Raw genomic sequence first — 22,011 nt, forward strand, 5'->3', positions numbered from 1 at the left:
ATCTGGGTTTTAAGTCCCACATGGATTAGGTATTTCTCCTAACGCCATCCCTCCCCTTGCCCCCCACCCCCTGACAGGCCCAGCTGTGCGATGTTCCCCTTCCTGTGTCCATGTGTTCTCATTGTTCAACTTCCACTTATGAGTGAGAACATGCAGTGTTTGGTTTTCTGTTCTTGTGTTACTTTGTTGACAATGATGGTTTCCAGCTTCATCCATGTCCCCGCAAAGGACAAGAACTCATCCTTTCTTATGGCTGCATAGCATTGCACAGTGTATATGTGCCACATTTTCTTTAACCAGTCTATCATTGATGGCCATTTGGGTTGGTTCCAAGTCTTTGCTATTGTGAATAGTGCTTCAGTAAACATACATGTGCATGCGTCTTTACAGTAGAATGATTTATAATCCTTTGGGTATAACCCAGTAATGGGATTGCTGGATCAAATGGTTACTTCTAGTTATAGATCCTTGAGGAATCACCACACTGTCTTCCACAATGGTTGAACTAATTTACACTCCCACCAACAGTGTAAAAGCGTTCCACATCCTCTCCAGCATAAATTTTTAAAAATGTATTTGTTTTTTCTTTGGCTTCCTGAATCTGGTAGATTTGTGGTTTTATTTTTAATTCCATAAAATTCACAAAAGCCATTACTCTCATCTTTTCCAAGCCCTCATGCCCTAGATTCATCTCATCTCGGTACCCTCATTCTGATCTACCCTTCACATTACTGAGTCAAGGGTATCCAATCTCAACTCCACTATGCATATTCTTAGACACACATGGGCAAAATCACAACCCCAGATTTCTTCTTATTCTCAACACCCCATATCAAACTAGTTGCTAATGCTTCATCACTTCTACCTCCCTTACTATTGTGGCATCATTCTCTTCACTTCATTTCTAATAATAATTTATTTCGCCCTTAGTCCTCACCTGAGTTATTTCGACAATTTGCTAATTAACTTCCCTGACTCTAGTCTATCTTTTCAAATTAATTCTGCTGGGTTAATGTTTCAGCATATTGCCTAAAGGAAACTTACACACATCACTGTCATAAGCAAAACAAACAAAACATTTTAAAAACCACTTCTCATCTACTTAAGGATTAAGTCCAAACTGGTCAGAGGCTTAAAGCTTTCCATGCTTAGGCCGCAAACTACCTGCATTTGCAACTACTATTTCACAAGCAAATACAATATACATACACATTTATTTTTCACTTCAAAGCACCTACACTTTTTCCCTTCTTTTGAAAACCCCTTTCCTACATTTCTTTTGAAAGCCCTGTTCAAAGGTTGCTACCTCACACTGTACATAACTGGAAGTAATCTGTTTCTTTTGAACTGCTGTTGCACTTGACTATCAGTTGAAGGAAACCAAATTACATCTTACCCAGAAGCCCAACAGGTAAGAGAAACAAAGGCAATGTTGCTCTCGTTTAATTGGGGTTAGGGAGAAAAGGGTTTGGAGTCCCAGCCCAGGATAAGCACTTCCAAAATACTAAAGCACTCTAGCTTGGTGTTAAAACCACTGATTCTTCTCTCCCTTGACAACTACTACTTACTAAGTTCAAAGACAAATATCTATAGTAGTCAAATTTGCCTCAAGACAGCCTCTAGTTAACTGTGACCTTGGGTAAATTAAATTTGGCTGATCCCTAGGTATAAAACTTATACCTCAAAGAGCTATGAAGACTCAATGACACTGTGTATGTAAAGCACTTAGTACTGATAAATGGCAGCTAATATCATTCTCTCTGTACTTTTCAGTACCAGATTTATAGGAAACACTCAACAAATACATGTCAAATGAATAAATCCTTTATTACATGCTAATCACTGGAAAGGCAACTTGTGGGATGAGAGAGGTGAGTAGAGAAACATGTCCTAGAATATAAACAATGCAATTTCCACCAAACATTACATGTACACCAGAGTACACAACCAGACAAAGGATTAAGGATATTTGGTAAACTGTAAATACTTATGAAGAAGAGTACAGTCGTCCCTCGGTATACTTGGGGTACTTGTTCCAGGACAGCCCAAGTATACCCAATCTATGCATACTCAGGTCCCATGGTTAGCCAAGTGGTAGTCAGCCCTCTGTACAGGTGGGTTTCATATCCCGTGAATATCGTATTTCCTTTTCCCATTTAGTTGAAAAAAATCTGTGTATAAATGGACCCTCACACTTCAAAACTTGTTGTTAAAGGGTCAACTGTATACAGTTTTTGAAACTTTTATTTTCCTCTCAATGTTTTCGCAGTTCATCACATCTTTCAATGAGTAATGTTTAACAACCAAGTAGTAACATTAGACACTACTTAAACCACAATTGCTTACTGCTTGCTCATTCCATAGAACCAATGAAATAGCTAACCAAATAGGTTTTCAAAGAGTTTTTCAGTGTTTAATATCCTGGTTCACACCTCTCACTATCCCTTCCCAAGCACCAGCATCTTGATTTGGGGGTTTTTCATTCCAATCTGCATGTACCCCTAAATAATGTATGTTACTATTTTATGTGTCTTTCTATGAATAACCACATTATTGTTTAAGTACTTGTGGAAAAACATTTAATGGCAATTTTTTTTAATTTACAAGTTTCTAATACTGCAAAATAAATCAATTATCAAATAACTCACAAATTTAACAAGGTTAATTTTGAATATATTCAAAATTACTAAATACATGTCAGACATAGCTCAAATTCTAAATAAATATTAAACATCATCCAAAATCCAAACTCCTAAGTACATTAGAGGGGAGAGAAAAAAGGAGACTAATGTTTACTGAATACCAACTTTGTACCAGACTCTGTTTACATACGTATCATTGTTCTGGACTAAATCTTTGTACCTCTGCCCCCGCCCCCCCCCAAAATTCTTATGTTGAAGCCCTCATCCTCAATATGATGGTATTCGGGAGGTAATCAGGATTGAATGAGGTCTTGAGGGTAGGGCTCCCATGATGGGATTAGTGCCTTAAGAGATACCAGACAGCATGCACTCTTTCATTCTGCCACAAGAGAACACAGCACAAAGGCAGCCTTGTGCAAGGCAGGAAGAGTGGCCTCACCAAGAACTGTATCGACCTACACTTTAATCTTGGACTCCACAGCCTCCAGAATGGGTGAGAAAATAAATCTCTGATGTTTAAGCCACCCAGTCTGTGGTATTTTGTCATGGCAGGCAAGGCCGACCATTACAATAATGTAATTCTTTCATGACTCTAATAAATATTATTAGCCATCTATTACGGATAATGAAATTGAGGATTAAGATGGTAACAGCTCAGAGAAAAACATAATGGTTAATCTTACTTAAAAAAATCCAAATCAAGGCCAGGCGCGGTGGCTCACACTTGTAATCCCAGCACTTTGGGAGGCCGAGGCGGGCGGATCACGAGGTCAGGAGATCGAGACCACGGTGAAACCCCATCTCTACTAAAAATACAAAAAAAACTAGCCGGGTGAGGTGGCGGGCGCCTGTAGTCCCAGCTACTCGGAGAGGCTGAGGCAGGAGAATGGCGTGAACCCGGGAAGCGGAGCTTGCAGTGAGCCGAAATTGCGCCACTGCACTCCAGCCTGGGCAACAGAGCGAGACTCCGTCTCAAAAAAAAAAAAAAAAAAAAAAATCCAAATCAAAATGATACAATTTTATTTTTCATTCATGAGGTCAGTAATGACTAAAATGTTTACTATCTAGTATAGCAAGCTTATGAGGGAAAAGGTGAACTGTAGATGGAAACATAAATTGGCACAACCCTTCTCAAAGACAATTTGAGAGCATCTGTCAAAATTTAAGACATGCCAGGTCTAAGATGAGGTGTCTAAGCCCAAGTAGAGCAAGGAGGGCATTCCTGGAGAGGGGCAGCATGGTGTGGTTGGTGTGTCACAGCCTGGACACCACACTAGAGGACGGGAGGGTGGCCTGGCATAAAACGTGGAGCCCAAGTGGGGCAAGAAGGGCATCTGTTGGGAGCAGCAAAGATTGGTTAGGAAGGGGGATGACCAAATAGACAATACATTGAAGATAATGGAAGCCAGGTTTCTCACTATTGGAGAAGAGAATAACAAATGCAGAAAGGGAAAAAACTAGAATGAATCCAGTAGTGTTGAACTGCAATTGGAGACATCTGAACCCATGGTTTTAAACATACACACACACACACACACACACACACACACACACTCCTGTACATCCCTAGTTCCTTCCACTTAGAGAGTCTGGGAGCAGGAATATCCCAAAAGCAATAAACATAAGCAGAGTGAAGACCCTGCATTCTAAATACCATTCTCCACTAAAAAGAAATCACATTGGAGAAATGGCTGATTTCAGGTATAAAATTAGTTTGGAATACACCTTGTGCCAGAATGCTAGGAAATGCACAAAGAATAATGTAGACATGGCAAAAGGATACAGAAGACAGCTTGAAGGGGTTCTGCATGTTCAAATATGGGACAATCTGAGAATCCAAATAATAGTTACAAATTATAACCTACTGAGTCAGAATCCACTAGTCCACACTGCTATACATTTTTTTAAAAATGAACAAGTTACAAGTTTGATGATCACTGGAATACTGTATTTACATAGTTTCAAAGTCCCTCCTCCAAAACTGCCTATTAGGAAGGGAAAATTAGTAACCTAACAATAGAAAGGCCTAAAAAACACCACCTTAATAGAGTGATTGAAGTGAACATCCCCAGTAATAGAACAAATGAGAATAATGTTCCACCTAAAAAGATGTCATAAGAACAGAGCACCAGGACTACAAAGTAGAACTTCTATCATGAGTAAATAGGCAAAGCTGAGGAACATTCTACAAAATATCTGGCCTGTAGTCTTCTTAAGTGTGAAAATCATGAAAGTTAAAGACAAACTGAGGAAACGCTCTAGACTAAGGAAGACTAAAGAGACATGACAAGATAATGTAACCTATGACTCTATAGTAAGACATTATTGAGACAATGGGAGAAAGCTGAAAGGGATCTGTGGGTTAGATCACACAGGTTGAGTATCCCTTATTCAAAATGCTTGAGACCAGAAGTGTTTCAAATTTTGTATTTTTTTGAATTTTGAAATACTTGCATTATATATTCACAACTGGGCATCCCAAATCCCCCAATCTGAAATTTCATGTTGGTACTCAGAAAGTTTGAGATTCTGGAGGATTTCATATTTGGGATGCTCAACCTATAGTAATGCATCAGTGCGTTAATTTCCTGATTTTGATGGTTGTCTTGTAACTATGTCCTTGTAGGAAATACACATTAAAATACTCAGGAGTGATGACCATCAGGTTGGCAACTTATTCACAAATGGTTTAGAGAAAAATGTTTGTACTGTACTTTCAACTATTCTGTAAGTTTCAGATTATTTCAAAATAAAAATTATATTATAAAAAGAAATAAAAATGAGTCTGACAATTCAATTTGGCAATTTCCTCTCTAGGAGTTTATCTTATAAATTAGTACACACACAAAAAGATGTAAACATATTCATTATCTGTAACAGAAAAAAAAAACAAAACAAAACCCAAGCAATAAAAACCCTAAAGTTATAAGGTTATTCACTGCAGCATATTCCTTTTTTTTTTTAAAGGCCAGGTTCAGTGGCTCACCTATAATCCCAGCCCCTGGGAAGACTGGTGGGAAGACTGCTGAGGCCATTAGTTCAGTACCAGCCTGGGCAACATAGTGAGACCAAATCTCTACAAAATACTTGAAAAAACAAATTAAGTGAGGTGGCACATGCCTGTACTCCCAGCTACTAGGGAGGCTGAGACAGAGGATCACTCAATCCCAGGAGTTCAAGGCCATAATAATCTGTGACAGCACCACTGCACTCCAGCCTGGGTGACCGAGCGCCAGAGCAAGACCTTGTCTCTTAAAAAAAAAAATACACACACAGACACACACACACACACACACACATATATATAAAAGAACCAAAAAAAAAAACAAAACCCTAATATCTATCAAGAAGGGACTAGTTAATTAGACTATTTAAGATGAACACAATGAGGGCATGAGGTAGATTTTTATATTGATGCAAAAATGTACCTGAGATACATTAAATAATAAAAATCAAGTAGGAGGAAATAGTATATATCGTATGTCTTCTGTGTGTGTATTTAAAGGATATATACAAACAAGTACAATTTATAAATACATTCTGGAAGGATACTAAAGAAAAAAACATTTAACGTTGGTTATCACTGGGGCATAAATAACTTTTTTGGGGAATGGTAGAGGGAAACTGTGTTTTTACTTTTTAATTTATACTCTCATTAAGTTTAAATTTTTACCATAAGCAGTTACTTACACAATTATCCTATATAATATACTACAAAAATATTTTAAAGGGGAAGTTAAGTAACTAGCATGAGGTGACTAGCTGAAAGTTTATGAACAGTAGATTTGAACCTAGGCCTAATCCTAGATTCATCATGCTTATTCTATTCTGGGGTTCAAAAACTTTCTTCTTGCACACAATTATCAAAAATGGACATTCAACAGGTACTCTTCAAATCATTATATAGATTACACATTTTTTCTTAAAAATTTTTAGTAACATGAGTTCTCCATTTCTTGCTATCACCACGTCACTAATTTAAACATTTGATGGTCATCTCCACTATATTACATTTAATAATGCAAAAATAGCAAAAGCCCTTGTTGGTACTAGGTAAACTGACTAGCATGGTGTGTGACATTATCAATACTGGTCACATCTATCTTCTACATTTACGATTCTAAGGAATCCTCCTATTGAATGTTTAGTCCTGTTGGTATATGATGTTCACATAAGTATTTCTCAATAGCATTTTTCACAGGGCAGTTCTTCCTCGTGCAGGCACAAATATAAAATCCTTGACCTCTACCCACTAAATGCTGGCAGTTTTTCTACACTCCTACCTGTCAAGTCAATGTGACATCCAAAAACACTCCCTTGGTTAAGAACCACTGTAAGATGTCATACTTTTTAAGGCACAGGTGATAGTGCCTCATTTATTGCAGAATGCTGGCAGCATTAGGGGATCACTAGTCTGTTGTCTGCCTCAACAGACAGATTCCCATCATAACACTGTCTTATCCAGAAATTTCTCAAGGGGCCAGAGGGCGAGGAGGTGGGTAGTATTCTGCTCCTGATTTCTTCAGACTATATAGCAATTTCACCTAATACAGAAAAAGTATAGAATACTTAGTATAATATCACTCTTGTAAATGCTATTGCTGCTGCAGGCAAACTCAATTTCATTCTAAATATTCTAAAAAAGCTTCTCTCTCTCAAAAAAAAAAAACCTTTCAATTCTGGCATAGGAAGAGAATAAAAGAATCTAAAGGAGCACTTGTGCTCTTCCCTCTTTTACTAGAATCCACATCTAATTGTCAGAGAAACTAATAATATTTTTTAACACTCTTTCAATAATTTGATATGAAAAAGTAGTCAAAGTTTTAAATAAATTAGGCTGGGCATGGTGGCTCACGCCTGTAATCCCAGCACTTTGGGAGGCCGAGGTGGGCAGATCACGAGGTCAGGAGATCAAGACCATCCTGGCTAACACAGTGAAACCCCATCTCTACAAAAAAAATTAGCCTGGCGTGGTGGCAGGCGCCTGTAGTCCCAGCTACTAGGGAGGCTGAGGCAGGAGAATGGCGTGAACCCGGGAGGTGGAGCTTGCAGTGAGCCAAGATCACGCCACTGCACTCCAGCCTGGGTGACAGAGCGAGACTCCGTCTCAAAAAAAAAAAGTTTTAAATAAATTATAGACTACTTCAGTTTTTGACTCTATCACCACCAACCTAACCGTATGATTTGAAAAATGAAATCTTCCCTAGACTTTTAAGTTGCCCTTTGGTCCTAGAATTCCAACCATTTTAAAGCTTCCAAAATCATATCGAAATCAATCATGCCCAGGACCTTGAATGTCTTCCTAATAAAGGCTGTTCTAACTCAGTTTAAGTAGTCAAGAAGTTGGAGGCTGTATACCACAAAGATCCTAAACATGATTTTTTAACAGCTCCTGCTTAATGACCAGTAGATTACACACCCACCAATTAGAATAATTGTGAGGAACTGTCAACGTAGCACCAATTCACAGGCTATAGAATGGGGGAAAAAAATAAAAGCAGCATTTGTACCTTCAGAGACTCCTTCCAGATGTTGCACTTTACACTGAAGGGCTATTGAGAAGAAACTATGCTGGACATGGTGGCTCATGCCTGTAATCCCAGCACTTTGGGAGGCAGAGGCGGGCGGATCACCTGAGGTCGGGAGTTTGAGACCAGCTTGACCAACATGGAGAAACCCTGTCTCTACTAAAAATACAAAATTAGCCGGGCGTGGTGGCACATGCCTGTAATTCCAGCTACATGGGAGGCTGAGGCAGGAGAATCGCTTGAACCCGGGAGGTGGAGGTTGCAGTCAGCCGAGATCGTGCCACTGCACTCCAGCCCGGGCAACAAGAGCGAAACTCCATCTCAAACAAACAAAAATAAAAGAGAGAGAGAGAGGAAACAATAAAAATTCCCTTTCCTTAAAATGATTAAATGGACATCCTACCAAACACATTCTTATGCAAGATGGGATGTAGCAACGCCACTCCCAAGACCCACTCCCAAAAGAAAATCTATTAGTTGAACCATCAGTAATGACTTTCATGTGGCAACCTCTATACTCCAAGTTACCCAAGAGAGTGGATAAAATCCACTTTCTGGAGCACTGAGGCTCAACAAAGCCTATGAAAGTAAGATCTGTTATAGACTGCAGAGATGTTCACAGGCTGCCTTAACAACAGCAATTTTAATTTGTATCTGTTAGGGAATTTGTAAATGGCATACTTACAAGAAAAATAATTTTCCAAAGTACAGAAAGAACTTGAAAGTAAATCAGGGCATTAATAATTGAAGCGAAAACTCAAATACCAAAAGATTGAAAATAGATCACTGTTTTAAAGTAATACTTTTCAAACTTTAATGTTTTTTCAAACATAACTCTTAGGAATCTTGGTAAAGCCCACACTGATTAAGTAGGTCTAGGTTTGAGGAATGATGAGATGCTGCAATTTTAACAGGCTCCCAGGCAATGCCAAGTCTGCTGTTTCATGGATCACATTTTGAATAGTAACAGACTCTAAACCTTGACTAGACCAAAACATGTCAGAAATGTAGATTCTCAGAAAAGAAATAATTCTTTGGTGATATTTTCCGAAGTGTTTTTCCTCTGGTTTTGTTATTCATCAGAACAATTTTCATGAGTAAATATTGAGTGGTTCAGATTGTGGGCTGATTTTCTCACTAATTCAAATTAAGAAAAACCTCTCCAAATCATAAACCAGAGAACAGAAACTTGAACAAAATAAAGGCATTAAAAATGTTTCTCACTCTAAAATGGAAAGTTTCCTGAATGAATTAATTCTACACATTTATACCTGAAGACAACAAACATTCTGTAAGGAGACCCATAAATGGTCAGTTACTTAATGTTAATAAACCAGTCTGTTGTGAGTCTTCTGTCCTTAGAATTTTTTTTTGCTTTTCCTTTTACCTTTTTGTTTTGTTTTACTATATAACTACTGACACTTTGCAAAATTGCTGCTCACATATAAACTTAGAACAAGCACAAACTACATTCACAAAAGCTGATGAAAGTTGCTGAAAAAAATCAAGTGTACCATCAGGTACATAGTTATCTCTAGATCGTTTTTAAGCAGTCAATTATCAACTACTCATTTTAAATGCGGGTTCATTCATCATTCATTCAACAAGCATTTGTTGACACCCTACTATGTATCAGGCACTTTGCTAAATGTTACAGATAAAGTTTGGATCAGGGAGTTAGACCTTTCAGATCCTGGCTTGGACATAATGGCAAGTTTTGTTTGTTTTTCTTTTTGTCTCTGAGCCTCCATATTCTCAGGGTGATAGTGATAATTAGATTACATAATATAAATAAAGTGCCTAACATTCCACCCTGTATATGATAATGAAGAATGCTATTTGAAGCACGAAGTTTGAGTAAGAAGTAGATCCTACCTTCAACAGGTCAGCTTTCTACGTACACAGCTCTATGTTGGCAGATTATGAAGGAACTTGAAAGCGAACTAAAGAAAACATGACTGAACAGATAAATCCATTACCAAAACAAAAAAGAATGCCTACAACACATAATTCCAGAACTGAAAAGAAATGTGCTTTGGGTTAGTTTACCAGTTTCTGTAGCATGTACACTAATGTTCTCTTCCACTAAACAAAGTAACAATACATTATAAATAGAACAAATGTTCCGGCTATGTGGTTTTACGCACAATAGGATCCCGATAGGGTATACAACTTGGGACAATTTTAGTGAAGTAGTAATTGCTTGATGCAACAGGTTGTGTACCCCATTAACCACAATTCTCTTTCTACTACCTTCAGAAAGTAATCTCCTTTTCTTATAAGATATTTACAAATCCTACTCATCAACCATCAGCCAATAAAGCAGCCTATTTTGAAAACCTAACTGGCAACAGCAATTTCACAAACAGAAGCAGTACAGCTGAAGTTAAGAGCTTTGGTGTCAATCAGGCCAGGTTTCCCAGTTCCAGTTCTATTATTTTTAACTACTTATGAGACATCAGGAACGTTTCTTAACCATTCCGAGCTTCAGTTTATCTGAAGAATGGCAATACTGAGGCCTACTTCTTATATTTATGAAAGTGGAATATGCTATTACAAGTAAAACGCTTAGACAAGTTCCTGAAAACAGCAGCCACTCAATAAATGTTAGCAATTTGCTATTACCTACAGTGAAGAAAACCAGGTCTTTAGTTTTGAAGCTAAAAAAAAAATGTATAAGGTTTAGGTTCTTTTTAAAAAATATTTTATTTTTGTAGGGAGAGGGTCTCGCTATGTTGCCCAGGCTGGTCTTGAACTCCTGACTTCATGTGATCCTCCTGCCTCTGCCTCCCAAACTGCTGCGATTACAGGCGTGAGCCACCATACCCGGCAAGTTTTAGGGTCTTATAAAGCATTAAGTTAGGTCACAGTTAAGTAATCAAAATGGTGAGGAACAGGAATAAGGCAATAATGTGTATTAAGCACCCAGTATCTTACCCTCCTATCCTACCTAATGAGGCTTCATTTGTAACATCCTAAAAGTTAAGCAGCATTAGCGTAACTACAATTCAATTCTGGAAAGGTTTAAAGACAAAGACTGCTAAAACAAAAAGAAAAGAAAAAGAGGTTATGTACACTTGAACTAAGTTTAAGTGGTGAGTAACCCAGATGAACAGTAAACGGATCAACCATCACAGACGCGGGGCTATGGGTCCAGACTCACGGTGGCTCCTCCCAGTGAGGAAGCCGAAGCCATTGGGCCTCGCCAGTGAGTCCCAGCGCGACACCCCAAACCCGAATCTGGGGCGCCACTGAGGGGTGAGCGTTAGCGCCTCGAGTGCCGGCCCTCGGAGTCCAAACTTCCCGCCGGTGCCCCCAGCTGGGCCCGAGCGCCCAAGCCACCTCCACACGGAGGCCTCAGTCACCGTCCGCGCGGCACAGAAACCGAGGCCCAGCGGTTACCTTCAGCAGGGAACTCTTCAAACTCGTCGTCTTCCTCTAAGAGACCTAAGTCTACTGGCTGCTTTTTCTCTGACATCTCGACTATCCGCGCCCAACACCTCACAGACCAGCAGAAAAGTTGCAACCCTCACTCTTCCTCAAGGAAACGCCACCGTCACTGCCGCCTCCGACGCTGACGCTGACGCTACCATAGAGACTCGGGGAAAGAATACGGTAGCAGCGCGAGGAATGCTGGGATACTGGAGGTCCGCCCAGCGCTTCCTGCGGGTTTAGCTCTTTTTCCGAGTTATAGAGGTGATTTTTTTTTTTTTTTTTTTGGTCTCTACCATGTTATTCGGACTCTCTGAATTGCCAAAGTTGAGATCCGTGTAGTTTTCCTGACTATAAAAGACTCATAATGTGTAAAACAAGCAAACAAAAAAACCCTTAGTTTGCAACCGAGGAACTCACTGCAGAGACTACAGTGTAACTGCAAACATTCATCAGCCCTTCACATACGTTATTACCTCCAGTCCTTAAGCCAGTTCCCTAAAGGTGGTGTTAAATGTCTCCACATCACGGAAAATTCAGGTTCGGAAAGAAGCAGCCGAAGTCACTCAGGTAGTGCTAGACAGCCGAAATGCAGATTTTTTTGCCTGGCTGCGATCTCCAGACTTTTCCATTAGGCAGTGTTTATAAGGTCTTAGAATTACTTTGTGGTAAATAGCTTTTTAAATAGAATTTATGTGGTGTGTATGTGTGTGTAGTAACTCTAGTTTACAGGTTATTATACAGTAATGCTATTTAAATATGGATTCGTGTAACATTTTATGGTGTTCAAAATATATCATTTAGAATTGTTTGAATAGCATTTGAATATTATTTTGAATACAGTAGTGAACTTCATGGAACTCTATATATAATATATGGATGTATATGGGTGAATATTATGGAATATACATACACAAATTGAGTATTATTGTAAATGTTGATGCATGTTCCAGATTATATCTATAAATGTCATTCCTTTATTCAACAATGTAAGGTCATACTGCTTACCAGGAGCTGTGCATCAAACATGTATAGACAAAGTCCCTTTCTTCAAGGAGCTCATATTCTACTCAGAGACATGTAAACAGATACATCACAATGAAACACAGTAATCCACTTGAATCTCCACCTTAATATTAGTGAGAAATGAACAGAGTGTTTGGGAATACAGAAAACTGAATGATTAAATGTAGAACAAACTTGGCCAAGAACTACAATTAGATGTAATTTTTAAAAAATGTATCTCTTATACTATTTGATTTGTATAGATTACTGAAAATAGTGGTATCTCACTACCAAAAAAGTTATGTCAGGTAATGCATATCTTATTTAGTGTGATTTAGTCATTATACAATGTATTTGTATTTTAAAACGTGTGCTCCATAAATATAGGCAATTTTCATTTGTCAATAAAAATAATTTTTAAAAGAAGGTAAAAAAAGATTTTGCCAAGGAGTCAGAAAACCCAAATTCTAGTTCCTGGACCTATTATTTATTTCATTTGATATATGATGAAGTTTGTATCAATCCTTAGCAAAAGAAAAAAATCAACAGCAATATGGTGATTTTTCCCCCTAAAACTATATTCAATTTAAAGAGAGGTTGTTGATTTAAAAATCAACAATCTGGCCGGGTGCAGTGGCTCACGCCTGTAATCCCAGCACTTTGGGAGGCCAAGGCAGGTGGATCACGAGGTCAGGAGATCGAGACCATCCTGGCTAACAGGGTGAAACCCCATCTCTACTGAAAATACAAAAAATTAGCCAGGCGTGGTGGCAGGTGCCTGTAGTCCCAGCTACTCAGGGGGCTGAGGCAGGAGAATGGCATAAACCTGGGAGCCGGAGCTTGCAGTGAGCTGAGATCACGCCACTGCACTACAGCCTGGGTGACAGAGCGAGACTCTGTCTCAAAAAAAAAAAAAAAAACCAAAAAATCAACAATCTTACGTTAACTTCGACCACCCCTGCCCTTTCTTCCATTGTACTGGTTCATGATATCCAGAATGCTGAAACTTAAATAACTTCTTATTTCAGATGACATGGGGCATGTTCAGGGTGGTATGGCCATAGACAATAACTTCTCATTTTAAATGTCATGGCACATGGCACAATGAGCAACTTTGCATTTCAAGGGTCATGGCACATGGAATAATTTTGGAAAATGATATTAAGAATACATATTTGCAGACCAGTTTGTATTATAAATCCAGTCTCAGTTCCTTCTAAAGGGGAGTTTAGACAAATTACTTAATTTCTCTGTAATACATTTTGGTTATTTGCAGTTACAGTTAAGATTAAAGGAGATTATGTATATAATGTGCATAGTTCAATGCCTGACACATAATAAGTGATCAATACATGTTAGCTATTATTAACTAAGGAACTTATATTTTTAAATATTTCATATTCTCCTTGTCAACCCTTAAAGTCTTTAAGTGTGTGTTTTGTTTCCTTGATGATATCTTTTTAATACTTTATGAGGAAGTCAGTCCCTCTAATAATGTACATTTAGTGTTTACTTTGTATCAGGCACTGGGCTAAACCCATTTTGTGTATTTACTTATTTAATCCTCCTCACAACAGCCCTATTTATATGGTTTGCTTCTGTCCTCACCCAAATCCCATCTTGAATTGTAGCTCCCATAATTCCCACATGTTGTGGGAGGGATTCAGTGGGAGGTAATTGAATCATGGGGGCCGATCTTTCCCATGCTATTCTCCTGATAGTAAATAAGTCTCACAAGATCTGATGGTTTTATAAAGGAGAGTTTCCCTATACAAGCTCTCTTGTCTGCCACCATGTATGACATGACTTTGCTCCTCATTCACCTTCAGCCATAATTGTGAGGCCTCCCTGGCCATGTGGAACTGTGAGTCAATTAAACCTCTTTCCTTTATAAATTACCTAGTCCCAGGTATGTCTTTATTAGCAGCGTGAGAACAAACTAATACAGTCAGTTGGTACAGAGTAATAGGGCACTGCTGTAAAGATACCTGAAAATATGGAAGCAACTTTAGAACTGGGTAACAGGCAGAGGTTGGAACAGTTTGGAGGTCTCAGAAGAAGATAGAAAAATATGGGAAAGTTTGGAACTTCCTAGAGACTTGGAGGGCTCAGAAGACAGGAAGATGTGAAAGTTCAGAACATCCTAGAGACTTGTTGAATGGCTTTGACCAGAATGCTGATAGTGAAATGGACTATAAAATAAATTCCAGGCTGAGGTGGTCTCAGATGGAGATGAGGAACTTGCTGGAAACTGGAGTAAAGGTTACTCTTGCTATGCAGAGAGACTGGTCATATTTTACCCCTGCCTTAGAGAACTGTGGCACTTTGACTTGAGAGAGGTGATTTAGGCTTATCTGGCAGAAGAAATTTCTAAGCAGCAAAGCATTCAAGAGGTGACAAAGCATAAAAGTATGGAAAATTTGCAGCCTGATGATGCAGTAGAAAAGAAAAACCCATTTTCTGGGGAGATATTCAAGCTGGCTGCAGAAATTTGAATAAGTAAAAAGAAGCAAAATGTTAATTGCCAAGACATGGGAAAATCTCTCCAGGACATGTCAGAGACCTTCATGACAGCCACACCCATCACAGACCCAGAGGCCTAGGAGGGAAAAGTGGTTTCATGGGCTGGGCCCAGAGACCCCTGCTGTATGTAGCCTCAGGACTTGGTGCCCTGCGTCACCAAGGTACAGTTCTGGCCATGGCTTCAGAGGGCGCAAGCCCCAAGCCTTGGCAGCTTCCACGTGGTATCGGGCCTGCAGATGCACAGAAGTCAAGAATTGAGGTTTGGGAACCTCCACAAAGATTTCAGAGGAAATATGAAAATGCCTGGATGTCCAGGCAGAAGTTCACTACAGGAGTGTGGCCCTCATGGAGAACATCTGCTGGGGTAGTGCAGAAGGGAAATGTGGGGTTAGAACCCCCACACAGAGTTCCCACTGGGGCACTGTCTTGTGGAGCTGAGAAGAGAGCCACCTTCCTCCAGACCTCAGAATGGTAGATTGACCAACAGCTTGCACCGTATGCATGGAAAAGCTACAGACACTCAACACCACCTTTTGAAAGCAGCCAGGAGAGAGGCTGTACTCTGCAAAGCTACAGAGGCAGAGCTGCGCAAGACCACTGGAACTCACCTCTTGCATCAGCTTGAACCGGATGTGAGACAAGGAGTCAAAGGAGATCATTTTGGAGCTTTAAGATTTGACTGCCTCACAGGATTTTGGACTTGCATGGGGCCTGTAGCTGCTGGATTTTGGACTTGCATGGGGCCTGTAGCTGCTTCATTTTGGCCAATTTATCCCATTTAGAATGAGTATATGTACCCAATGCCTGTACCCCCATTGTAGCTAGGAAGTAACTAACTTGCTTTTGATTTTACAGGCTCACAGGCAGAAGGGACTTGCCTTTTCTCAGATGAGACTTTGAACTGTGGACTTTTGAGTTAATGCTGAAATGAGTTAAGACTTTGGGGGACTGTTGGGAGGCATGATTTGTTTTGAAATGGGAGGACATGAGATTTGGGAAGGGCAAGGGGCAGAATGATATGGTTTGACTGTGTCCCTACCACGTCTTGAATTGTAGCTCCCATAATTCCTGCATGTTGTGGGAGGGACCCAGTGGGAGGTAATTAAATCATGGATGTGGGTCTTTCCTGTGCTGTTCTTGTGATAGTAATTACATCTCACAAGATCTGGTAGTTTTATGAAGGGGAGTTCCCCTGCACCTGCTCTCTTGTCTGCTGCAATATAAGACATGACTTTCCCCCTTATTTGCCTTCAGCCATTATTGTGAGGCCTCCCCAGCCATGTGGAACTGTGAGTCAATTAAATCTCTTTCCTTTATAAATTATTGAATATCAGGTATGTCTTTATTAGCAGCATGAGAACAGACCAGTACACCTACTGAGTACAATTTAAATCCATTTTATACTTGAGGAACTGAGACTCAGAGAGGTTGGTAATGTGGCCAAGGTCATAGTGCTAAGAAGTGGTGATGCTATTATATTCTAAGGACTTTCTTAAATGATAGGAAACAAACCATCCCGACGTGCAGAGAGGCAGACAGTTAACACCAGAACCCCCAGAATCATTTTCTTTCTGAAACATGAATGTAGACAGAAGTGCAGAAGGCAAAGAGGTAGAATGAAAAAGAAAATTGAACTCTAGGATTAACTCTCAATGACTAAGAAACTCTCAACAATCTTATGAAAAGCATTCATAGTCAAAACTTGCCTTCACTTACATATTATATCATATCTGTAATTGATTGAATAGTTTTAACTTTATAGATAGGAAAACAAGTTAGCAGTATATTTTGTAGTAGATGATTCTGTTTGTCTCAAGTAAATTCTTTTTTTTTTGAGACAGTGTCTCACTCTGTTGCACAGGCTGGAGTGCAGTGGCGCAATCATGGCTCACTGCAGCCTCAACCTCCTGGTCTCAGGTAAGTCTCCCACCTCAGCCTCACTGGTAGCTGTGACTACAGGTTCAGGCCACCATGCCCAGCTAATTTTTTGTAAAGATGGGGTCTCGTCATTTTGCCCAGTCTGGTCTTGAACTCCCAGGCTCAAGCAATCCTACTGCCATGGCCTCCCAAAGTACTGGGATTACAAGCATATGCCACCATGCCCGGCCTCAAGTAAATTTTTTTCCCTAAAAGTTTCATTAGGGATTCCTATGATATTAGTTATATGACAAATACCTGAATTCTTAAGTGGGCTATGGAGTGACCATTTAGTAAGTAGACAGAATGGACTATAACAGGTTGGACTATATAATGGATTATAACAGGTCTGTATAGAAAGGTCAACCTGTTATAGTCCATATCTATATCATGATATTAGGGATACTAATATCCCTAATATAAGATATTAGGGATACTAATATCATAAGTATCCCTAATGAAACTTTTAGGGGAAAAAATTTACTTGAGGCTGGGCATGGTGGCATATGCTTGTAATGCCTATCCAGGGAGAAACAGAGGATATTTAATGGTTGATGTCTAGAGGAAGGACTGATTTCAAAGGCACCTTCAATTTGACTTTGGGAGAGCAGAGCTAACTAGCCATGAAGGGTTGAGGAAGCTGACCTACACCTCAATTTCTAAGACATCCTTTCAAAGTATGTAAAAAGCTTGGTCTCCAAATTCATCCTTCCTGAGTTTAAATCAGGCTCTACTATTTGCTGGCTGTATCTCTAGGAAATTTCCCTTGTGTGCCTCATTTTTCCAATCTTTGAAATGGAAGTAGTAAAATTACTTTCCTCATAATGTTGTTAGGATTAAGTTACTGCATATAAAACTCTCCGGTGCCCAGCATATAGCAAATACACAGTAAGTAATGGTTGTTTGATAAAGAAAGGAGGATGATAATGCTGGTTCCTATCCTCTAGCAATGCATAAGCTTCTTCACAGAAGGGAAGTCGACTATTTCCAACCACTTCTGTGCTTGTCATCAAGATATACTGAACATTTGCTGTGCTGAGTAATGGAGCTATCTTTTTATCTGCTTTCTTTAACCTCTAGAACACAACCATTTGCTGTAGCTTCTTGTGAGTCTCTAAAGGGCAGGTCCTAGATAATATTATAATAAATCCTTAAAGCTGGTCTGCAGCACACTTTCAGGAACTTCCTTTCTCCACCAGGTCACAGCTTTTAGGCAGCTATCAACACCATCATTAAAATTCCACATATATTTGTAATAAATGCAAGTATAATTCTATTCAGAGAAAAATGAAATTCTAAAAGGGTTGGACAAACCAAGCCATATCAATTTGTAGCATTGGAAATGAAGAAGGAAGTGTATAAAGGATGGGACATTAGAAAGTTGTGATTAGGATATCTTTTGTAGGAAATTTCTTATTTCATGTAAATATATACCTGTCTGTTCAAATTTTCATTCTTTCTGGACCTTTAAAATATACTCACCTTTCTCCTGAAACAGATCTTAAAATTAAGGATATTTAAGAAAAGTGGACTCTAACAATGCAGGCAGATTCTGGATACTTGCAGCCAGCTCTGAACCCCATTGTGATACACGTTTGGGTTTATTATTATCATTGTGGTAAGAAGACTTAACATAAGATCTACCCTCTTCCATTTTTGAGTGCACAATACAGTATTGTTAACTGTAAGCACTATATTGTACAGCAGATCTCTAGAACTTATTCATTTTGTATAACTGTAGCTTTATAACCATTGAACAGCAAATCCCCATTTCCCTGCCCCCTAGTCCCTGGCAACTACCATTCTATTCTCTGTTTCTATTACTTGGACTATTTTGGATCCTGCATTTAAGTGAGATCATGCATTATTTGTCTCTTCTGACTGGCTTATTTCACTTAGCATAATGTCCTCCAGATTCGTTCATGTTGTTGTGTTTTACTTTTTTATACAGTTGCATATAGCAGGATTTCCTTTTTCGAGGCTAAATAGTATTCCACTGTGTATATATACCACATTTTATTAATCCATTCATTAGTTGATGGGCATTCAGATTATTTCTATATGTTGGATATTGCAAATAATACTACAATAATACTACATATTCATGGAAGTACAGATATCTCTTTGAGAGCCTGGTTTCAATTCCTTTGGATATATACCCAGAAGTGGAATAATTCGATCATATGGTTGTTCTGTTTTTAATTTTCTAAGGAAATTCCATACTGTTTTCCATAGAGGCTGCACCATTTTTAGACTTCCATCAACATCACACAAGGATTCCAGTTTCTCCACAACCTCACCAACACTTACCTTATTTTTTTTTATAATAGCCATTCTAACAGGTATGACATAATATCTCATTGTTGTTTTGATTTACATTTTCCTGATAAGTAGTGAGGTAGAGAATCTTTTCATATACCTTTTGGTCATTTGTATGTCTTCTTTGGATAAATGTTTATTCCAATCATTTGCCAATTATTTAATTGGGATATTTGGGTTTTTGTTTTGCTTTGTTTTGTTTGCTGTTGTGTTATAGAAGTTCCTTATGTGTGTTTGATATTAACCCCTTATCAGATAAATAGTTCGCAAATATTTTTTCCCATTCCGTAGGCTGCCCTTTCATTCTGTTTCCTTGGCTGTCGAGAAGCTTTTGAGTTTGACGTAGTCCCACTTGTCTATTTTTGCTTTTGGGATATTCAAAAAATCATTTTTAGACCAGTATGAGGAAGCTTTCCTCCTGTTTTCTTTTAGGAGTTTTACAGTGTCCGGTCTTATATTTAAGCCTTTAATCCACTTTGAGTTGATTTTTGTGTGTGATATGTTTAATGACTTGGTTTATGGGGGAGGAGCTTAGCTTTTCTTGGAAGGTGTATATATACCTGGGAACAACCCATACTCACATCTTTATTAGTATTATGAGTACTCTGTACCCAGTGATTGATTCTGGACTTTAGGAAGAATTACAATCCCAAATAGACGGAGCTTTTTTGGCTCTTTTGTCATAACAAAATGCCTGGACAAATGAAAGCATGAAAAATTATCATTGTAAACTCTCTAAAATATTTAGATCTCATCGTAGAACAATTAGTAATGAATAAAGAGACAGTTATTTAAAATCTAAATGCTAATAATGAGAAGTGCTTAATCTACCACAACATAAGAGCCCAGCCCAAAAAGACCCCATTTTGGACCAAACTACCTGTTCAAAAATTGGTATTTGCATGCCCAAGACTTGTTTGAAAAGGCGATTATGGTCTCACAGGTAAATCATAAGAATTTTTAAAATTTTGTAAATGCTGTATTTATATGACAGACAAGAACCACTCTGAAGGAATCATTATGGTTTGGGAAATGATATGCAATTTCAAAATCATCTAAATCATTTCAATTGCCTGTATTTACATTTATATAATGGGTATTTATAATGGTGATTATTTTAGAACTTACCTTGTTTTCCAGGATCTCACATTGGTTTCTATGGGAACGAGAATGGCTCTGAAGAGGAGCATTTTAAGAACTCTTTTCACATTCAGTGACTGCTAACTGAACTGTAAATTCTGTTTGTTAACGGTTTTTAACACTTAGATTTTAACACAGAAATAAAAGTTGGGCATTCTAGCTTCATAAATCATTTTAAATAATAAAAACTATTTTTATGAAACATCTGGCACATTTGAAACATTTGAAAAACAAAATAACTAGCTTTAGGAGCTAATAATCTGTTCACTTTATTAAATTCATTAATGATTAATCCACATTGGCCATGTGCTTGCTCTTAGAAAATTGTGTAAAGAAAAACTTCATCAGAAATATATTGTTTTAATACACTTTCTCTGCTATTTATACATATGTGTGTGTGTGTGTGTGTGTGTATATATATATATATATGTTTTCTTACTTGTATAAAATCCCTTAAAGTAGTATAAAATGTTCTGCATTTAAAGTTTCTTCTCTGCTAATACCTCACTCATCCTGTGCTATTATTTGCCCTGGTACCATGTTTTACCTTGACCATGAGTTGGGACTTTATCCATGTTCTTACACCAGTTGGAACTTATTTCTACTGTTTTTTGAAACAAGCTCATAAGTCTTTGAATTTCAATTTTTCTTTTTCTTGGAAGAAATTTTTAGATCATAAAAAGCCCAATGTGTAACTTATGGATTACGTTTGTTCAGTTTAAAACTGTATTTAATATTTCCTCACATTTCATGTTTTCCAATTGACTTTTTTTTTAATTCCCTGGAAAAATGAAATTTCAATATATCATTATTTAATTCCTTCTCAACATAATTAAAACCCACTAAAAATAAGAGAAGCCTATTCCAGAAAAGAGTGCTAAAACTCAAAATTTGTCTTGTACCCAAACTATAAAAGATGCTAGTTGAAAGCATATGCATCCCATAACCAGCTTATGTAATAGCTACTCCAGTTATTTATGATATAAGATCTGTGGCTTAAATCCGAAGAGTAAAGGTTGATGGCAGACTGCCAGGTGGGGTAGAATTAGCACTGGGTGATTTTGCCTTCCTTTTGATTGGAATGTGTTTGCTTGCTGTCAGCCTATCCCTGACGGTAGGCTGCCAGAGACTAGTGACAGTTTGAGAAGTGGAGCTGCTAGCATCGCTGTGACGAAGAGATCATTCTGTAACTCACGGGTCTGGTGTGAGCTCCATGGAATTATTTTTTTCTTCTTTCTTAAAAGTATTTTTCATTCAGATTTGATTTTATGATATGAATTAAGGATTGCCACACTTTGAAAAAAGGTGACGATAAATAAAAGAGAAATATGTAATCAAATGTTTTGAGAGGAATGATTAATTGATTTGCTATTCTATTTTTTTAAAGTTGATTTTGAATTGAAGTACAAAAATTGAAAAGTAAAATCAAGTCTAATGTTAATCATTAGAAGAGAAAGGGTTATCTTGAAAAGTATCTATCAGGCCTCTGAGCCTATATCTGAATC

The 22,011-nt window shown here is 38.3% G+C and overlaps 1 protein-coding gene across 2 annotated transcripts in view; it reads right to left on the reverse strand.

The window, feature by feature from the left end:
- The window catches only part of SEM1 (SEM1 26S proteasome complex subunit), a 40,959-nt gene extending 29,177 nt beyond the window's left edge, over positions 1 to 11,782 (reverse strand). The window contains exon 1 of one of the 2 annotated variants that reach the window (XM_012510476.2): positions 11,573 to 11,746. In XM_012510476.2, coding sequence (XP_012365930.1) covers positions 11,573 to 11,648 — 76 coding nt within the window. In that variant the 5' untranslated portion in view covers positions 11,649 to 11,746. Of the gene's footprint in view, positions 1 to 11,572 lie in introns of both variants that reach the window. The other variant, XM_003252529.4, reaches the window with a different exon arrangement.
- Positions 11,783 to 22,011: the final 10,229 nt, after the last annotated feature.

The sequence above is a fragment of the Nomascus leucogenys genome, chromosome 11, assembly GCF_006542625.1.
Source record: "Nomascus leucogenys isolate Asia chromosome 11, Asia_NLE_v1, whole genome shotgun sequence".
NCBI lineage: Eukaryota > Metazoa > Chordata > Mammalia > Primates > Hylobatidae > Nomascus > Nomascus leucogenys.